At 37.3% G+C, this 22,558-nt stretch overlaps 1 protein-coding gene across 2 annotated transcripts in view; it reads right to left on the reverse strand.

Moving 5' to 3' along the window:
* Positions 1-22,558, reverse strand: part of LOC149186605 (ATPase GET3B-like) — a 216,689-nt gene that overhangs the window by 20,385 nt on the left and 173,746 nt on the right. Inside the window, exons 10-11 of one of the 2 annotated variants that reach the window (XM_089411068.1) lie at positions 4,804-4,938; positions 1,679-1,828 (exon numbers count right to left, since the gene is read on the reverse strand). In XM_089411068.1, coding sequence (XP_089267194.1) covers positions 1,823-1,828; positions 4,804-4,938 — 141 coding nt within the window. In that variant the 3' untranslated portion in view covers positions 1,679-1,822. Of the gene's footprint in view, positions 1-1,678; positions 1,829-4,803; positions 4,939-22,558 lie in introns of those variants that run through there. The other variant, XM_089411067.1, reaches the window with a different exon arrangement.

A 22,558-nucleotide genomic window follows, 5' to 3' on the forward strand; every position in this document is an offset into this window, starting at 1 on the left:
CAACGGCCGAGATTAAGTCCCTAATCAACGTCTAAGATTAAAATAGACTTGATCCTTATCTTTTGGAAGCTTCTCATCCTTATCTTTATTAATACCCATTAATATTTATTATTTTTATTTCCCTAGGTTTAGACTTAGGAACTCATTAAAAATATTAATTATTTTAATTACTCTTCATCCGGATGGATTTTTCCAAAACAATTTCTGGGTTTTGGAGATCTCATGTGCTTTAGCCTCTCCACCAATTTTCATGGCTAAAGCACATCCGATGCTACCCCAAATCAACACAACAGGCCCCAAGCTCCCTCAAAAGAAAATCTTTTATTAAAAGTTTACAAATCAGTCCCTCTTTGACAATGAGAGAGGATTGTAAGTGACCAAGAGAAAGGCTTTACAAAATAAGATCTCCTAAAGTCTGATGCCTTTCACCCAAAAGATAGAGTAAGACTATTTCACAACAGAGAACAACTCCAGAGTCTCTGAAAAGTTGTAGCGAGTATGCACTTGTAAATAAAAAAATAGCAGGCCTCTATTGTTGTTGAGTGAGAAGAGGCTTTAAAAGGACTAGATGCCGAGGTCTGGTATCAATAGGCCACTGCAATGATCAAAATTTAATTTTTTAAGCCCTCAACCAGAGGTACTCACATCAGAGGAATGCTTAATTCTTAGAAACAACAGCCTGTTCAAATGTAAAAAAAAAAATTGTGCTTGGCCTCCTCAAAGTATGATGAATCTTGGTTGCAAGGGAGAATTGCTTGCTTATTGATAAGTTACCTGCAGAACAAGAAATCAGACCTGAAAAATACCCTGTCAAGATGAGGTTAGTCCACTGCTAAGAAGAAATCAACTCACTGCAACTTATATATCAGATCACAATTAATAAGACAGCCAAATAAGGATCAGTCACCAAAGAAGCAAGAGCAAAAGCATGAAACACTTATTATATTTCTTGTGATTATTATGTGATGATGCTTTAGTGTTTTGGGGCTTATTACTGTGATTTCTCTTGTTATTATGGCCTGTGAATAGAAGCTACAGATCTGATGCTTTGTGATAATCGAAAAATGGATGAGATGGCAAACCTTTAAGGCTCTCCAGCCTTCTCTCAATGATCAAAACAGACCTGCTACCACAGAGAGGTTAGCCTAAAAACAAGAAGGCGCAGACCCTCAAATCATTCACAAGATGTAAGTAGCCACACCCAAGAATGCAATTTAAATGCTAAAACACAAAGATACACTCCAAGGATACCACTGTCAGAAAACCTCAGATCTCTGCAAATCAAACCACTGTAGCAAAAATATCAGTTCTCCAATACCCAAATATGAAAGGAAAGAGAGCCAAAAGAACTTAGATTATTCTTGAGCTTATTGTGAAATGCTATTGTGATTTTACGTATGATTAGGCTCTACAACAGTGTGCTTCAGATCTAGTTACTCATGACAATACATATTACAAAGGGCTAGTGCTATGTTTAATTGCAACCACAGAGGATTAGTACTGAAATGTAATGCAAAGGAGCTACTGGAAAGTGAGATCAGACTCTGCAAATCAAGCCCAGTCAAGCAATTTTACAAGGTTAACAACCAGAGGATGCAAGGAACAAAAGCACATATGAGGTTTGATGCTAGACACATTCAAAAGATAACACTGTTGTGTTAGATCAGTCAACTGTAGCTAAAGATACCAGTCTTCTAACAGCATGAAAAGATCACCCAAAACACTTGCAATTTTTATGTGAATGTTAAGAGATAATGTGCCCAAAACCCTAGTCTTGAGGGCTATGTAATGGGCTTAAAGTCCAAAATTCGATTTCTCCCCTTCAGATCTGCAAAAATTAAACAAACCGCAAATGTTATATACAACAACAAAAAAATGTACAAGGGTTAAATAAAAACTATTTACAAAATATATACAATATTAACAATGGACTAGATTAAGAGGAATATGAGTCCAACTCCATTCCCTTTTCTAGTGATTAATAGCTCTAATTAGCAGATCTATCAATTGGAGCACAAAGAAATTCAAATAGATAAGAGATAATATTTTTTTATGGTGAGCAATGGCCAAATCTCTGCAAGACAAATCGTTAGATAAGTCTTGAAACTTTAACACAATGGACTCTTAAGCTTTCTTGTTTTGGGAGTTGGCTAGTCAGCCTGGTCCAACTGAAGACTTCCCCTCATGCCCAAGATTTGAATACCATAAAATTCTCTACACACTTAAGATCAAGTTATTAGATCATTAGAGATTAGATAACACAATAAATCTCAAGAGCTAGAGATACATGCTAGATCAATCAACTTAAAAAAGATACCTATGCAAATAGTTAATCCAACAATTGGCTAATGAAATAACAACTTCTGAAATTTTATTTAGTAAAGCATTAAGAACATGATTTAGAAGAAATATTACCCACAAAAAGAATGAAGAGGAACACCACCATGAATAAACCCCAAAGGCTCTTTTATTATTTCCAGAAATATATTAAAGCGGCAGAGCTTGACTTAGAACTTCTTTACAAAATTTTCGATGACAAATGAGGAGCAAATAGCTTCCTTATATAAAAAATAGAGAGATCTAGATCCCCCTCCAAGTGGAAAACGGCTAGGATCCAAAAAGTTGCACATTTTTTAACGGATCTGGATGATAACAGCTACTTGGCGGTTGATCCATGCTAAAAATAAATCTTGTCCCTTGATCTTGATGAAGAAATTCGAATTCCATAATAATTCCCCTTTTTATCGGTCCAAAAAATATTATTTTGACATTTTTCCTCAAAATCATTTTTGACTTAATCACTTTGGTGCACAAGCTCAATTTTTGTTAAAAAAAAAATGATTTTTCCTTGATAAAGGACCTTGGAAATTGGACTTCTTTTGGACTCACGAATTTTCTTCAACTAACTGGACCTAGAAAAATAAATTCTCTTTGAAAAAATAATTCCTTTCTGGTACCAAATATTTTTTTGTAATTTTTTTGCCTTGGAATTGGGTTTGTCAATTTAATTCTTCCTCAGGAATGACCACCTTCTCCAAAAATTCGTTTTTCAACTCGGAGAGGATTTTATTTTCTCTCAATTTTAATTTTTTGGCTATTTTTTGGCTAAATTTTTGCCTTTTTTTAGCCCAAAAACCAAAAATTTAAAAAAAAAATGACTCAAATTAATTAATTTTTTGGCTTAGGATTTTAATTTAATTTAGCCAAAAAAAATAATTAATTAACACTAAAGGGTATTAATAATTTTTTCCACCCTTAAATATTTTAGCCATGGTGTCTAAATATGAGGGACCATGCACCAAAATATTTTTTACATCAAGATATTACAATTAATTCAACTCTTGAAAGGGGAAAACACCAATAGACATAGACCCTTAATGATTTACCCAATTCTGCGACACAATATGATCTAGTATAGACCAAGTGTGTTTGTAATAAAATAATTTAGCCAAATGTGCTTAAATTATTCTCAAACATATTTTTACAAAAGACTCGATATAACACTAGGACTCACCTAAGACCTTGAAAATGAATTCCACCCTAGCTTTGGGGTTTAATCTGAAAGAAAAACTCTACCAATTATCCGTGTTTAGAAACACAAATAATTCAGTGAGGTTAGAAAACTTCCTAGGATGAAATCCTTTGCCAAAATCAGAGGCTCACCTCGGTGTTGTTACATAATTAAACAGTCATGCTAGCATCATTTACAATAAACTTGCAGAATTTGGGTTTACAACTCTAATAAACTGACAAATGATCATGATGAATCCTGGATATCTAACTGCTCGAACATGGTGGAATTCCTTTGCAAAAATGTGTACTGCTATAGGGTAGGTTACACGAAGTGGTCAACACCCTGCATGTGCCACGATAGGTGATATATCCACACATCTCACCCACTCCACATATTTTTATCCAACAACATAAGTAGTGCACCCTCCAAGTAACTTTTATTCAAAAAAATAGATGAAAAGGGACTATGAGGCAACTGAGTCTCATGAAACTCTCTCCCATTGATGCATACCTTTTAAAGCGAGAGTCAAACACTTTCTGAACAACAGGTAAACTAACCATCATGAATACATAATCATCAAAAAAGAAAGATCTCATAAAAATCTTCAGCTTCCTTTGCATATTACAAGAGCTATATTGAAGATCTGATAAAATATACAGTCCTCACCTCTGTACTACAAATCTCATAAGATCATGAGGGATAGCCATTTTCTAGAGTCAAAAGCACAGTGACAATGAGAGAAACTCTGACAGTCCCTAAAGTATTCCTTCGAGTACCCTAAAAATATTGTTTTTCTTAGTGATAATTTAAAGGGATCGATTCAAGAGATATAACTAGCAGACTACAGTCTCAAGATATAACATACATTTATCTTTGGTGCCAATGATATGAAAGAAATGAGCTAGCAGACTAGAAATATCAATATAACTTTGACTAAACGATTTAGACATATTTGCTAGAACCATAAGGTGATTATGGAACTAACATTCAGGCCTAGAATTTTCAAATTGTCTATCATATTGTAATCACAATATCTTCACAAGTTCATAGTGATTGCATTGCTTTGTCAGGCCAGCCAAAAGTTCTATTTGTCAGTGATTGACTGCCAATGACAAAACAAGAAAAAACTTAGACTGCCTTACAAACTTGTTTTGCATAGCAGGAATCATCTCCTACAATACAGATCAAGCAATTTATTATAATTGCAGTATTGCCAAAGGCAAAATTATGTTTCCTTTCTACCGGTTTATATAATTGAGAAACAATTCCAAAATGAATATGAATTGTACCTTTCTTTTGACTGCACAGAACTTGCAGTCAGATGAAGATGGCGGTAGAACTTGGTTCACGATAAGTCTCTTCACAGGAATACTCTCCTTCTTCAATGCAGACAGCAATCTTGAACTCTCGCTCACAGCCATAACCTACAATGAAAGAAGAATGGAGAAATAAGTAAAATAGGGTCTCATTCAACTGTAATTCTCACAAAATAAGTAAACCTTTCTAGCTATTGGATATATGCATACAAAGAGCATAAAAGATAACACTTCTAACACAAACACAAGAAGAGTGAACTTGACTCAATGCCAAGCAACTTTGAAACATCTAATGATTTTAATCAGGCACCCTCTCTACATTTTGTTAATTTGGAAGCTCAAGACAAACTACCTCTGGACAGCCTTCCTCATCCAGAGACGACCCTCGTTGCACTTGGAAGAACTTTATTTGTTCAACGAAATTTTGTTTTTAATGTGAAAACCCAAAGTGCACAAAAGTTCAGGTCATTTTTAAAGACAAATTGGGTCTCCTCCAACGCCTATAAATACAGCTCATTAGCACCTCATTTGGACACGCATTTCACACATTCATTTCTTCTTCTTTTGGAGGTTTGTAGATCTGAAATTGCAAGTCTTCATCCACACGTGCGAGTTGGAGAGAGAGAGAGAATTACAGGAGGTCTGAAATCTGTCTTTGACCAGCATTGACTTTTTTATGTTTGGGCATGTTTTGACTTGGTTTGACTTCAGTTTTTGGATCTGTTTTCGAGGCCAAATTCTTTGGCAAGGAGGACAAATTTTTCTGGGAACTTTGACCTTGGTTGACTGCAGTTCTGCAACTAGGGTTTCAGAAGACCTTGACTTTGACTTTTACCAAGTTTGGAGGGCTGCTTTGGGGCTGTTTTGACTTGAATTTGACCAGCAAAAGAAGCTGAATTTTCTGCTGCCAAGATCAAACTTTTTGGAGCTGATTTGACCACAAAACGTTGAATGGTTAGGGCTTGATTTACTGCTGTTGACTGCTGTTGACTTTGACCAGATTTGACAGTTTGACCAGATTTGACTTTTGGGCTCATCTCTTGGATTTTGGACACTGGTTTGTTGGAAAGTCAAAACTGTTGACCTTTGACTCTTCATTTCCTTTATTTGTCATTTTCATCATTTTACTTAAATTTTTAACATTACCATGAAATGACTCAGGATGTTTGAGGGGGATTTCGACCTCATTGGATTTCATAAGGAGAAACTAGAATTTTAGACTTCACTCAAAATTTAGCAGACTTAATAGTTTTCAGGATTTCATGGTTTGGGGATTTGCAATGTTTCCATTTGATTTTATCATGCATGAGGGTAAGAGGTTGGCGTTTGATCAAGAGCATGGAGCCCTTTAAGAACCTTGATGTCAGTGGCATTGATTTTTGAACTTTGCTAACGTTGGTGGTATTCTAAGTCACCTGACACGGGGATTTGGGACACGTAGGATTCGGGATTCGTGGTGTCGGATTCGGGACACGCTGACCCCTGGAACAGGACACGTTAGGACACGTTATATATTATTTTATTAAAAATATATACATATATATATATAATATATATTTAAAAAAAAAAAAAAATATATATATATATATATATATATATATATTAAAAATTAGATATTAGCATATTTCTTACACAAATTTTAATTAATGATACAAATTTATTGATTTCAAACATAGATCTTGAATTTGATTCTTCATCTATAGCTATTACTATTAGCATGCATAGTACATACAAAATTCAAATAAATGTCAGTGGTATTGGTCACATAAACATAAATGATAAACACACTGACAACTGTAGTTTTCTCATTAAGTCATCAAATCAAAATCTGTTACATAGGTAGTGTTGGTGCAATGCCAATGGCAAATAGAAATAGAAAATATAAAACAACTATAGGTATACAAGCCTCAAGGCATCAATCAGCATCAGAATCAGCATCACTGTCCCCATCATCATGGTCCCCACTGCTCTCCTCTACATCCTCCTCCTCCCCTGTATCCATAGTCGCCTCTGCATCTGCTGGTATGGAGGTTGACCCCTCTAAGTCATCAAATCTAACAGGCTCAAGCACTGGATCACTGAGATCCATGTTGGCCAATGCCAACTCAACAGTGGTGTCCAGACCCATATCATCACGAAAGACATCCCACATCTTTGTCTTTCCCCTCAACCACTCTTCCCTCTGCCTGTAAATAAGACGAAGGTTGGTGTGCACATACACCATTGTCTCTGCCCTGGACTGCTCAAGCCTGCTCTTCTTCACAGTATGCAAATTCCCATATGTGCTCCAATTCCTCTTGCAACAAGAGGATGAAGTCACCTGAGAGAGGAGCCTCATGGCTAACTGCTGAAGAGGAGGGCTTGTTGCCCCATGATTTGCCCACCAAGAATAGGGCTTCTTAAGCCCCCTGTCTCTAATCACATCATAACCTCCAAATCGACCAGTGCCAGTGGAAAACTCTGCAAAGGCATCCTCCACCTCAGCAAGCAATGCACTATCCTGATAAATCCGCCTCAATGCCTCTTTCCTCCCCTGTGAGATTTCACCATCCATGTGAGGAGGGAATCTGCGGGAAGGTCCACCATTCAGCCACTCATGGCTGTAGTATTTGGGGTTCAATGAGTGAGCCAAACAATGTAAAGGTGTACAATTCTTGTCCCATCTGCGGACAAGAATATCATGTATGGTATCGCAGAAGGCCTCTGGTGATGTCTCATATTGGGGGCACTCACTCTGTAGAATAATGCTCCTCACAGACTCAATCATGGAATCCCATCCCTCATAAACCTCTCCTAGGATGGGTTTGTCTATATCTGCAACTCGAAGCAAAGAGATGATAGGGTCCATGATCCAAATAATTAGATCTACCCTCTCCCACCAAGCATCATCTAGTACCGTGTCATTCACTCTTTTAGAGGCTGCCTGATCTGTCTTTCTCCAAAAAGACCAAAACTCAGAAATAACCATGGACCCAAGCGCAGTGTTGACCTCCCTCAACCTCTCCGACATCATGAATGAAGATGCAAACCGTGTATCAGCAATCTTCAACAATGATAGATTGTTGTACTCCTTGTAGATAGTGAGGGCATTTGTATGATTTTGCACAAAGTTACGGATATGTCTTGCATACTCAATAATGCTTCCAATCCAAAGCACATCAGAAGCAATGGATTTCAGTGCTAAGTTCAATGAATGGACAATGCAAGGTGTCCAAAACACTTGTGGATATTTAGCTTCCACAATCATGCCAGCCGCCTTGCAAACAGGTGCATTATCTGTAATGATTTGCACACAAGATTCAACACCTACCTCTTCAACAACTCTAATAAATAACTCACCCATAAATTGTGCATCCTTGTATTCGCCAAGTGTATCCACTGCTTTCAGGAAAACTGGACCATTCAAGGAAGACACCATGAAGTTGATGATTGGGTGTCGTGCTGGATCTGTCCATCCATCAGAAACAATGCTAACCCCAGATGTTGGCCATGATGCCATAATAGGCTCAAGCATTTTTTTCACCTCTTTTTTTGCCTTCGTCAACAATGTGGTTCTCAGCTTCTCTGACCCAGGAGGCACATACCCTGTTGGAGCCCCTTGAGTTAGAGCTCGGCACATCTCAACAAATAAAGGTGAACGTGCAACATTAAATGATATGAAGTTTTGATAGAAGAAGAAGGCAATGGTGAGATCAAGATCTTCCCGTCTCTCTTTTTGGAAAATCTTGTCCATTGGACCAAGTGATCTTCTTTTTAATGCTTGTCCCCCAGTAGAAGTAGAACTCTCAAATGGAAATTTGGTGGTGGCTTTCCTCAAAAATGGAAGGGGTCTTCATTCTTGCCCTTGGGTGCTTTTGATTTTGAAGCCAGTGCCACATGTTCCATACCAACATTGGCCTCCTTTTCCAATTCTTTTCTCTTTTGTGAAGTAATAGTTTTACAAGATCCAATCCCACAACCAGGTATAGCCAACAAATGTGATTTCACACGGTAATATGTGCTTTTGAAAGAAATGTTACAAAAGTTGCATTTCCATTGCACATTGCCTCCTCCTTTTCCCTTGTTGTTTGGCCCATCCTCTCTTGTGACATATTTCCACAATGGATATTTATCATTGTCTTTAAGTCCTCTTCCCTCAACATTACTTGCAGCAGACTCTGATGATATTGGGGGAGGAAGGGCATCTCTACCCATGACATTCTTGCCCTTCCTTGCTGCCTTTGATTGAGCCATGTTACCTCAACCTGTAAAAAAAATGAACAAACTGCTGTCAAAATTTAAAAATGCAAAAGAAATGAACAAGAATCAACACTAATTCGAATTGTAATTTCAACTGATATTAATATACATATTAATTTTTAAATTATTAATATAGCAAGGAGGTAGATCGATATACTGTGAGATAAGCTCTGAGATTGATATCACGAAAATTGTGACTATGTCAACATTGGGGACATCTGTAGGACAGGAGTGTTCCAGCCTGCCCTTCACTGCTAGAACCAGCATGGATCCATCCTGATCTCTAATATTTTAAAAGCAAAGAAAGATATAAACTTGAGGTGTAGATCTCATTGTTCTTTGATCCTTCTAGGAGTGTAAGAGAGCCAAGGTTGAAGCCGGATCTATGCCAGTCTATTCATGCTTGTTGTTTGATAACCTCTTTTTTTTATTGACATCCTGTTATTTATGAAGAGAATTAATGCCTCAAATTTTGTTTTTAATTTCTTGAGCTTTACATGTACATTAACAAAGTGTTGAACATGTTCTATTAAAGCTGTAAAATTGATAAATATTAAATATAGATACTGTCCTTGTAACAAGCATATAATGGATGCTGCATTTCATTTAAAAGGAAAGTTGATTGACACACTTCTATGACAAATGGGACGGGCTTTAGGCTGTTGAAGCCTACAAATTCTATCCTACCCAATCCTTAAAATAATACTGGTATAATAAGTTGTTGACAACTAGCTTTTTTGTCTTGCAGTCATCATGCAATTTTTTTCTCCATGTTACCATATAAAAACAATATCATCGTATGTTTAATTTTTTAATCCTGTGTGTGAAGTTCTATGCATCTACTCGACTACCATCATTTGACCATGTTGCAGCAGAATTGAAGCAACATGGATTAAAATTTAAAAGATTTCATTCATGTAAACAGCATGCAAAATACACATAATTTCATATCATTTGGACTCAACAATCAATTTAACCCAGAATCTGAGAATTCATATTAATAGTAAATACAGGTAACCCGTAACAGAAGTTATTATTAATAATAATAACCGTTCAACGCACTCGAATTTCATCATGATTCATAAATTATAATTTTATAACCGGCACGCCGCACCGCTAATAGCCTGATACAAAGAAATGCGTTATCTGAGATCTCAATCTGGTGGACCGTGGACTACTTACCTCAGAGAGTCAGAACTTGAAGTTTAAACTGGACTGTGGACGTTGGGTGGACTGTGGACGTTGGGCGGTCCGCTCCTCGCTGCAACAGAGCAATCCTTTGCAATTGCCAACTGACTTGCAGAATGACTGAATGAGCCGTCAACTGAGAGAGACACGCCCCCTTTTAACCTAGCCGCAGTTCCGAGCCCTCGAAACGAATCCGCAAACCAGGACTCGTCATAAAATTCGAGACACGATTGGAAATTCGCGACCCGTTGCTGGACACAACGTGCCCTGAAATCTTGACACGAATCCGCAGAGAATCGTGTCGGATTCGACCGATTCGCGATTCGTCAAGGGTTTTGGACGAATCCGGTTTCTTAGGTGGTATTGGTTGTTGAACTCCTCTACCATGGCCTTAACAATAATGTACCCTTCACTCAAAGGAAAATAATTGGTTAGGGATGCTAAGTATTTTCTACCACATTATAAGGCTGAGGAGATGAACCCTTCACTCAAACCAAAACCACTAGTTAGGGATGTTAAACTTCAATTTTTATCATATTATAAGGTTGAGCAATCCAAGTCTGAAGACATTGAGTAAGATGATGTTTATGTACCTCTTGTTGATGATCCCATTTTTAGTAGCGCTAAATCAATGATGAATTTCATGAGCAATCATGTTGATCAATGATTTGTAGTTTTAATGTCTATTTTTGCTGCTACTACTACCACTACTGCTAAGGTTGCATAGGAGTTTTAGGAGTCCTCAAACACTCAGACAAATTATTTATGTAGCTCATGTTGATGATCCCTTGCCTAGTAGTGGTGATGAGTTTGATCATGCTGATCACTAATAATGTAGATTTGTAGTAGGCCAGTGACCCCATAGCTTATAACATTGTTTTTGGACTCTAGAGGCCATTTAGAGCCTCATTGATTATGTATTATGTTGCTGATATGTATTGCACTCGGTGCCAATTTGATATATTCACCTTTACCTGGTATATAGATGAGCAAACTTTGCATATTTTATCTCTATTGGTTTGGAATCATGGTTTTAAATCTTAAAAATAGTTTTTTTCATTAAAAACTAATTATTTCATGTATTTTTTTAAAGACCAGTTCATTGAGATTTGACCAGTCTCGGTTTCACTGGTTCCAGTTTGATAGGTGGACCGGTCCAGTCACCGGTTCCGGTTTTTAAAAATATGATTGTAACAACATAAAACAGTGGAAAATTAACACACTATCAGAGGCAAGGTGAAGACAAGCCCAAGGAGACAAGAGACAAGAGCAATCATCTTTGGAAGAAGCTGAAGGAGCCTATTTGACTTGGTCAAGATGTCTACCTCTTACTTCAAGGATTCTAAGAAGTTGGGTGACTCATCAAACTTTGTTGCTTGGAAGATCAGGTTGGAAGTGATATTGGATGAAAATGATGTCTTGGAATATGTGGAAGGAAAAGTTCCTGTACCTCCGAAAAATGCTCCTACTACTGCCAAATCCAAGTACAAGAAAGGTGAGCTCAAAGCCAAGAAAATTCTCATTGATGGTTTGCAAGATCATTTACTTGTTTATGTTGGAAGCTTGAAGAAGTCTAAGGATATTTATGACAAGTTAGTTGGGATGTATGAGGTCAACAACTTGAATCGCAACCTCTCCTAGAAAAATCAACTCAAAGAGATGAAGACGAACAAAGGGGAATATGTACAATCTTATGTCATGAGGGTATCCCACTTGAGGGATCAATTGCAGACTGTAGGAGAGCCTATATCTGACAAAGAGCTAGTGATGGTGACTCTTCAAGGTCTTCCTCCTATTTGGGAAACCTTCATTACTACTATAAGAAACAATAATGTGCTTCCGACATTTGACGATCTCGTTGGTAAATGCACTCAAGACGAGACCAGGATGATTGCCAGATGACGAATTCAAAAGCACAAAGAAGGAGAGCCCTCTACATTTGTTGCTCAAGACAAGAAGAGAAAAGGAAGAGGAAGACCATCTGGTTTTAGAAAGCCTCCCCCAAATTCCAGGGACTCCAATACAAGATTCAAAAGGGAATTATCAAAAGTTGAGGGCTACAACTGCCACAAGCATGGTCACTATGCCCAAGAATGTCGAGAAAAGAGAAATGATTCAAGATCCAACTACAACAACAATCAAGGCTTCAACAATAGCAAGTTTAATAACAGAACAAGAGGAAATGATCGAAGAAGAGGAGATGATAGAAGAAGAAGAAGGGATGAAAAAAGAAGAAGAGATGCTCTGGATGATCATGAAGAAGGACATCACCCTCAAAAGAGATCAAGGAACTCCAGGTATGAAAATAATGCAATCGCTAGTCAATCTCAATATATTCTTATTTTTGCTCTTTCTAGTTCTTCCCCTCCGGATTCGTATGATAGTTGGTTGGTAGATAGTTGGGCTTCTAGAAATCTTTGTAGATACCGGGAAGTCCTCTCAAACATGGTTGAGAGGGAGACAAATTTGAAAATCATCCTCGGAGATAACTCTACTCATCTAGTGAAGGTTTTTGGTTCCATCAAATTTCATTTAGACTCAGGTGAATTCGTTCTTCTTCACGATGTGATGTATGTTCTGGGACTAATGAAGAACTCGATATCTATATCTGCCTTGTAAGACAAAGGGATGAGAGCAGCCTTCATAAGAGGAAAAGTCCTCACCTAGCCTATGGAATCTTGCATGAGGGATGCTTTTACCTTGGGATCTAAAATTGAACGACTCTATAGAGTCAATGGAAGACCTTTGCTAGCAATGGTCCATGACATCAATCATCAAAGTGAGCTATGGCACCGGAGATTGGCACGCCTACATTATGAAGCCTTGCCTAAATTGAAGAAGTTAGTGTCTAGAATGCCTGATATTCAAGCTAGGCATGATGGAGTATGTCTAGGATGTGTCTATGGAAAGAAGACAAGGGGACCATTCCCCTCCAGCAAGAATAAGACCAATGGAATTCTTCAACTCATTCATTTTGACCTGTGTGGACCCATGTCAGTGCACTCTCTTGGTGGCCATCTCTACTACATAACCTTTATTGATGACTTCTCCAAGAAGACATGGATATTCTAATTGAAGCATAAGGATGAGGCTTTTGATATGTTCAAAGACTTCAAGGTGCTGATAGAAAATCAAACAGGGAAGAAGATCAAGACCTTTCGATCCGACAATGGTGGAAAATATATGTCAAATGAGTTCGTTGACTTTTGCAAGATAGTTGGAATCAAGAAAGAAATTATTGTACCTTATAATCTCGAGCAGAATGGAGTGGTTGAAAGAAAGAACAAATCCATAACGGAAGTTGCCCAAGCTATGAAACATGATCAAAAGTTGTCAAAGTTCCTCTAGGGAGAAGCTACAAATACAGTGGTCTATGTACAAAACAGGGTTCCTCATCAAGCTTTGGATAACAAGACTCCTGAAGAAGTGTTCATAGGTGTAAAGCCCGATATTGGGCATCTCAGGATATTTGGTTGCCCTGTATATTTTCATGTGCCAAAAGACAAGAGGAACAAACTAAAAACCACCAGAAAGAAAGGTATGTTTGTTGGACATTGTGATAACTCTAAATCATTTAGAGAATATATATATTAGCCAAAGGAAAATCGAGTTTAGCAGGGATGTAACTGTTGGAAGTTGTAACTATGCTCAGTCTTCATAATTAAATTTGTATATTATAAAAAGGAAATGAAAATATAATTTTGAAAGCATGGGATTCATGCTCTATATTTATCTTGTTATCTAGGTCAAGCATGTTCTTCATGCTCTAGCGTTTACTGAGTCAATATAGTCCTTGTCATATGTGAAAGACCCTTATGGGCACATTGCACCAAGAAAGAAACATTAATTTTGATTTTAAAATGTCATTTATGGACTACCAACAGTCGGCCCCAGAGAAGCCCATTCAAACCCTCAAGACAAGTATATATTAGAGAAGAATTCGACCTATTGTGGCATCAATCCAATCAAGTTCAATCTGAACTCAAAAAGAAGAGAATCAAGAGCAAAAACAAGAAGAGAGAAGAAGAAACCAAGCGAGAAAGAAGAAACCCTAGTTCTAACCTAATCAAGCTCACACGTGCGGAATTTTCTTGGGATATATGTGAATTGCAGGGCCAAAAATTGCAAGTGAATTGCAGACCTGAAGCAAGAAGTCAAAACCTTTGCCAAGTTGCAGAAAGACTCTTGGACTCTTGTTGACTTTAATTCTTTAAGGGAAGACTTTGACTCTTACAAAAAGGAAGAGTTTGACTCTTTTAAGGAAGACTTTTTTACTCTTAAAGGAAGCATCTTTGAAGGAAGACCTTGACTCTATAAAGAAGAAGACTCTAAGTCCTTGAAGAAAAATAATTGAAGAAAGAACTTTGACTCCTTTGAAGGAAGACATTTTGGAGGATTGACTTGGTGTGTGTTGAATGTCCTGGTCAAGTCCTAGCTGTCTCATTTTTTATTTGGTTTTATAATAGAAGAAGAGTTTGATTAGGTTTTCCTCTACAAGAGGGGTTTTGCTCTAGCCGAGAGCCTACATACTGTGTTCTATTGTTCTTGTGATCTTCATGTTCTTTTGATTTGATAGTTGTTTCATGAAGAGAAGATAAAAGAAAACATAAATTAATAATTATCACAAACTATTATTAAAGTAAGAAAATATTTTTTTTGCCTTTTGATTTTCTAACATGATATCAGAGCTAAGGAAAAGAAGGTAAAAGGCAGCTTGAAGATCATTTGTTACAAGAAAGGCTACTTTAAAGAATATTTGAAGTTCTTGGAAGAAGAAAAAGTATCAAGGACCTTTGAAGCATCATTAAAGGAGTAACCAGCACCTTGAACACTCATCAAAAGCAAGTTAGAAGAAATACTTGTGACATTAACAAGTGCACATATGGCATTATCAATGAAGTCAAAGAACAAGCTTCAAGGAGCTTCAAATTTTAGAGACTGGAAGACGAGGATGGATCTTATCCTTGCTAGGAACAAAGTCTTGGACATTGTGATAGGAAAAGTTAAAGAACCTACAGATGATGCGGGAAAAGAAAAATTCATGGAAAATGATATTCTAGCCATGAGCCTCATTGTGGATTCAATAAAGGACAATCCAATTCCCTACATATCCACTCAAGATACTTCAAAGATGTATGAAGCTCTCTCTAAACTATTCACAATCAAAAATATTGGCCAAGTTGCAAGCCTAAAGAATGAGCTTTGAACAATCAAGATGATAAAGGAGGACACTATATCTTCATAAAATGTCAAAATCTCCCGTAGAAGAGATGAAATCCAAGAAATTGATGAAATTATCCCTGACAAAGAACTTGTAATATCAGCCATTCTAGGATTGCCAAAATCATGGAATGCCTTCGCAGTTGGCATCAATAGTTGGAAAGAAACTCCATCATTTGAAGAACTATGGTCTGCATGTACTCAAGAAGAAGCTCGACTTGCTCTAATAGGAGGAAATCAAGAAGGAGAAAACGATATCTCAAATGCCTATTCAGCCCATTTCAAAAAGAAAGGAGGAAATAAGAAATTCGACAAAGGTTCAAAGAGGAATCATCAAAAGAAGATCGATCTATCAAAAATTCAATGTCTTAAATTTGGGCACTACAGAAACCAATGTCCCGAAAAATCAAATGATAACAAGAAAAGAGAAAGAAACCAAGCTAATGTTGTTGATACTGAAGAACCATCAAAGAAAGCCAAAGGAGAAGAGTCTGAAGTCAAAGACTATTAAGAGACTTGAAGTCTTAAGGACTGCTAGTATTTTTGTATGCTTTAATTCTAGGTCTTTTTGTAAAACACCTTTATAGATCATTATTGTTTTACTTGTAGCTTTAGTTTATAAGCTTTGATTTGTAAATCTAGTAATAAGAGAGTGTCCAAAATTCCTGGACATGTTCTAGGATAAGATATATCTCAAGGATGTCTAGATCTATTCTAGATAAGAGGGAGTTGTTGTAGTTCACAAAAAGATAAGTATTCTATCTATTTCTTCTTTCATATCATTATTTTTAATTTCTTCAAGTTTATCTAGCCTTATTTCTACTCAATTATAACCCTCTTTATGTTTTTCTCTAAAAGGGATTGCAGGCAAATGAAGTCAAAAGATTATGGCTAGATTCAGAGGGAGCAGTCCAACTCTCAAGATAACAATAAGATTACAACTTATGGAAGCATTGATAAGAAGTATCTTTTGTTGAAAGAAATCATCCGGTAAGGCATCTGGATCACTATATACATCAATATTATGGCATCATAAGGATCACAAGGATCCTCTACTAGAATGGAATTGCAGCTTGAAGGAAGTCTCAAGAAAAACAATCCAAAAGGAAGGAGAAGATTACTTAAGGTATGTTTTCTATATTATGATTAATTGAAAATATTTATAATATGAGGTTTTTGAAGCTATTTTATAGAACTTGAGTTTAGGGTTTGCTAACATTTAGGGTTTTCCAAACCCTAGATAGAAGTAAATCCTAGAAAAACAAAAACCCTAACCCTAGTATATTGTCTCCTCTATGAATCCCTAATTCTCAGATATGACAGCTAGGGTTTGCTAGAAACCTTACAGAAGTTTTTGAGTAGGTCTCTAGGGTTTGCAATAAACCCTATAGAGGAGATGATGATGGACCTTAGTAGTCCATGTCAAAACCCTAGGACCAAAATATTTCCGCTATAAGCAGAATCTCTAAGCTAACTTATTTGATATCATGTTTTTGTAGTTGCATATTGTGCTTCGTTGTACCAGTTGATAAAAATTGCAGGTACATAAAGTTGATCTTCAAAATTGTGAAAACTAGATAAAAAAAATGTAAAAACAAAATCAAATCTCGTGCTTGATGATAGTGATGAGCATAATGGAAAGAGGGAGCAATAGAAACTCTGGGAATATTCAAGTTTTCCATCTAATGAGCATATTAATGATTGAAGGATGAAGTTGAATATGTTGTTGCTTATAAAAGGAAGTTGTTTGGTTCATGAAGCTTCTATTTGAAGGATGGATCTCATTGCTATAAATAAAGGGATCTCTTGTCTCATGATGATACTAGCATACTAAGGATTAAAGATAGGATCGTGAAGCTATAAAATATTCCAATAGATGGACAGGTCGCTGATACTTTGATTAAAATTGATATATTTGAAAAACATGCATAAATTGGTTGATATCTGATGAGTTGTTGTATGTTAGGTTGGTTAGACTATATGATGGTACTCAGGGTTAGTATCTTGGTAGGTAGCCAAGAAGATACCTAGATCCTTGTGAGGGTTGGTACCTTGGCAGGTAGCCTAGATGACAAGTGGATCTGTCATAGGATGGTGTCTTGGCAGGTAGCCTAGATAATACCGAGAACCCTGTTAGGGTTGGTGTCTTAGCAGGTAGCCTAGATGACACTTGGATCCTTGTTGGGATGGTACCTTCGTAGGTAGGCTAGATGGTACATATATAACTTGGCAATTGGCCTAGATGGTATCTCTAGCATTGAATATGTTGATTGTGATACTCTTTTTAGAACATTTCAACTTGAGATCATCCTTGTACTACTTTGTTTAATTATGAATACCTCCCTAGCTAAGAGGGAGTGTTTGAAATTGTAACTATGCTCAGTCTTCATAATTAAATTTGTATATTGTAAAAAAAAAGGAAAATATAATTTTGAAAGCATCGGTTTCATGCTCTATATTTATTTTGTTATCTAGGTCAAGCATGTTCTTCATGCTCTAGGGTTTATTGAGTCAATATAGTCCTTGTCATATGTGAAAGACCCTTATGGGCACAAGAAAGAAACATTAATTTTGATTTTAAAATGTCATTTATGAAGTACCAACACCAAGTCGGCCCCAAAGAAGCCCATTCGAACCCTCAAGATAACTATATATTAGAGAAGAGTTCAACCTATTGTGGCATAAATCCAATCAAGTTCAATATGCACTCAAAAAGAAGAGAATCAAGAGCGAAAACAAGAAGAGAGAAGAAGAATCCAAGAGAGAAAGAAGAAACCCTAATTCAGACCTAATCAAGCTCACACATGCAAAATTTTCTTGGGATTTGTTCGAATTGCAAGGCCGAAAATTGCAAGTCGAATTGAAGACCTGAAGCAAGAAGCGAAAATCTTTGTCAAGTTGCGGAAAGACTCTTTGACTCTCGCTGACTTTAATTCTTTAAGGGAAGACTTTGACTCTTACATAAAGGAAGAATTTGACTCTTTAAAGAAAGACTTTTTGACTCTTGAAAGATGCATCTTTGAAGGAAGACCTTGACTCTATAAAGAAGAAGACTCTAACTCCTTGAAGAAAATATATTGAAGAAAGAACTTAGACTCCTTTGAAGGAAGACATTTTGGAGGGCTAACTTGGTGTGTGGTGAAAGTCCTAGTCAAGTACTGGTTGTCTCATTTTTTATTTGATCTATAATTGAAGAAGAGTTTGATTGGGCTTTCCCCTAGAAGAGGGGTTTTGCACTGGTCAAGAGCCTACATACTGGTTTCTATTGTTCTTGTGATCTTCATGTTCTTTTGATTTGCTAGTTGCTTGATGGAGAGAAGATAAAAAAGGACAACATAAATTAATAATTATCACAAGCTATTATCAAAGTAAGAAAATATTTTTCTGCCTGTTGATTTTCTAATAGTAACTTTCGATAAAGATGTTGCCCTTGGAAAAGCAAGGAACCTTCCTCTACCTCCTCCTGTTGAAGAAAGAGATGATGATATGGACCTACTAGAAGGTCCTCTTGTGCCCGAGATGGAGAAAGATGTTGATGATGATCCCATGGAGCCTATGGACTCCTTAGATCCTCCTCTATGTGATCCCCCTATCAAGAAGAGACCATTGTGGCTTCGTGATACATTACACGATGCTGAGAGACATGCCACTGCCAAAGGAACCTTTAGAGAAAGCAAGAAGCCATGTCGGTATAAGGGATACGTTGTATGAAAATTCCTAGTCTCAAGGAACCCCTACTGCAGCAAAACTGAATTTACATCTCCTACTTGATTTTAATATACATTATCAAGTTATTTTCTGAATACTGAAATAAATTACTTTTGCAGCCTACACTATTTTAAATTTGATTACATGAAACAGAAAACTGAGCAAAGAACAAGATACATAGGACACAGTTATTTTTGGACAAAATAGTCCCCGAAAAACCCAATGCGGGAAAACCGATGCAGCAACTCTGAGGGTTTTCTATTATTAAGCAGTAATTATGAATACAATGTTGGATGCCCTCCCGGCAATCCAGTGACAGAGAAAATATAATGGCGGAAAACTGAGTGAGTTTTACCTCACTTCACCCGGCAGATTCCAGTTGATCCGGCAGCAAAACTGGCTAACCCTGGCTATCTCTGTGTTGGCCCTGCGTAGGGCCTACGTCAGCCTTACAGGCTCTGCGTCAACTCTGCGATGTCTCTTCTTCCTCCTGCGTCAACCTTCTTGCTTGTTCCGACAATTCCCCTACAATTCGGCTTTATGCATGGAGGGCAACTTCTACTTCTACGTCAGGCTTGTGTGGGCCCAGATTGGCCCAGCATCAGTGCTTCTAGTTGTTGTGCTGCCTCCACTAGCTTCTCTCTACCTCTCCGTCAGTACTCCCAAACTATCCCTGCCTCTTTATTGCAGATTGATCACTTAGTTCGAATTCTCAGCTTCCTAGCCCCAAAAATCGAACTCTAGATCAAATCATTCTCTCCGTTCATGTTTCTAAATGAACCCCAAGCCTCCTTATACTTTTATCATTGAGACTTCAACGGTCGAGATTAATTCTCTAATAACGGGCTAAAATTAAAAATTTAACTTGATCTGCTTTCTAGAACATTCTCACCCATATTTTGATTAATACCCACTAATACTTTAATTTTCCTAAGTTTAGACTTAGGAACCCCATCAAAATATTAATTATTTTAATAAAATACAATTCAGGTGGAATTTCACCAAACGGTTTATGGGTTCTTTAGAACTCATGTGCCTTAGCCTCTCCACCAATTTTCATGGCTAGAGCACATCTGATGCTACCAAAAACTAACACGTTTATGAGCTCCATCATACAAGCTGAACCTCCCACCTTTGAAGAAGCAGTGAAAGTAGGTTTGGAAGGATACCATGGCCAAAGAATATGAATCCATTATCAAGAATGATGTATGGGATGTTGTACCAAGACCTAAAGGAAAATCTGTTGCGACTTCAAAATGGCTCTACAAGATCAAGTATGTAGTTGATCGAAGCATTAAGAAGTATAAAGCGAGGTTCATGGCTAGAGTTTTCTCCCAGAAAGAGGGAGAAGATTATGATGATGCCTTTGCACCTGTTGCTCGCTACACCACCATTAGATCGATTGTTGCCCTTGTTCCTAGTGTTAGCTTTTGTAGCATCGGATGTGTTATAGCCACAAAATTTTGTGGAGATGCTAGAATACATGAGATCCCCAAAACCCAAAAATCGTTTCTGGAAATTCCGCCTAGAAGTGTCTCAATTAGATTATTAACCAATTTTTAAATATTTCCTAAGTCTAAAGTTAGGGAATATGGTTAATTAATCAGTATTAATTTAGATAAGGCGTGAATCAACTAGAAACTCACACGGATCGACCCAGAAATGATACTAGTCATTGATTAATTTTAATCTTGGTCATTGGTACTCCAACAATGGATTATAAAAGAAAGTCGATGTGGTGATGGAAATCATCCAGTGCAGATAATCAGTTGCCCAGGTAGTTTGATTTTCTCAGTAGCAGCAACTCAGCAGAGAAGATAGAGCCAAATGGTGAGTAGCAGGTGGAAGAGAAGAGCATTAGCATTTTGGGAGGAAGTTTTTCAGTTCCCAGAAGAGTCGAAGGAAGGAAGGCCGAAATCTTCATAGGGCAAGCTTATGCACTGCGTAGAGGATGATGATGTGGGCATCTCAGCGCAGAGGCTGGGGAATCTATTTCGAAGGCAGAAAATAGCTATGGGGTGAGAGAAAATTCTCACAATACTTTTGCGAGTATTTTCTTCAGATTAGATTGCCAGCTGGGCATCTAAATTATTGTACTCAAAATTGTTGCGGAACATTAATAATAAAACCCTCATCTGCTGCACCGATTTTCCCAAGTTGGGTTTTTCTGGGGACAATTGTCCAAAAATAACTGTGTCAAATTTATTGTGTGCTAGAATTTCTCAGTTTTCCAATATTTTGTTTTCCGCAATATTTTTATGGTGAAAATTGCAGCAATGATTTTATTCGTTATGGTAACAAATAAACTGCATAATTAATTTTTGAGTTAGAAGAATAATTTCCAGTGGTTGCAATAGATAAAATTTCACATGGTATCAGAGCTTAATTGATCAGCCAGGAAGCTCAAAAGCAGAGAAAGGAATTTCATTGTTCAGAGGGAGCAGCAGATCGAAATTCCTAGAGAAAACTGCGCAGATTCCTAAAACAAGAAGTTCGATTTTTCGGTTGAAAAGAGGTAGGAAAATCTAATTGCCCAGATTAGTGATTCCAACAGTTAGGGGGAGTAGTTGCAGCTCAGATTTTTGTTGAGTAGTATCCTGGTTGGACGCATAGAGTTTTTGATGCAGGTTGTATAGCAGAATCCACGTTGGGAGAAAAATAGGAATAGCACACTAAATTTGTTCAAGTCTAGTCATGGACAGAAGTAACATTCAAGAGACTTCATATTTGTCTTCTAGATTGGAAGACGAATTTGCTTGCTTAGCAGGATCAGCTTCACAGGGAGTCTGGTATCTAAACAATGGAGCTTCAGCTCACATGACTAGGATTAGAGAATATTTCTCTAGCTACAAAGAGGAGCAGATGGATTTCCATATTACTATGGGAAACAAAACAAAATGTACTCCAGTAAGGAGAGGTACCATAGATTTTTAGCGGGGGTCGAGAGAAAGCACCAGCGCTTCAAATGTTTTACATGTGTCAGGATTGGGTATGAACCTGATTTCAGTATCTCAGTTATAGGATAAGGGGTATGATATTCACTTCATGGGGAAAAAAGTGTATGTCAAACACCCAAACTGGAAAAAGGTAAGACAGATTGGAGTTCGAAGTAATAGATTGTACTGGTTACAAATCGATTCTCCAATGGCACTGATAGGCAGTGACAATAGCAGTGGGAAGGAGTTGAATGAATTATGGCACAGGAGAATGGGACATCTACACCATGGAGCACTCAAGATGCTCAAAGAAACCGTAACAGGGGTCCTAAACTTGGAACTGAACACGATGATGTGTGCAGAGGGTGTGTACTTGGGAAGTATGTTAAGGCAGCATTTCCAAGAAGTGACAGAAGAGCTGATGGTGCATTAGGACT

The sequence above is a fragment of the Pinus tabuliformis genome, chromosome 3_1 (assembly GCF_031772625.1).
Source record: "Pinus tabuliformis cultivar Carrire ecotype Pingquan chromosome 3_1, CPIR1, whole genome shotgun sequence".
NCBI lineage: Eukaryota > Viridiplantae > Streptophyta > Pinopsida > Pinales > Pinaceae > Pinus > Pinus tabuliformis.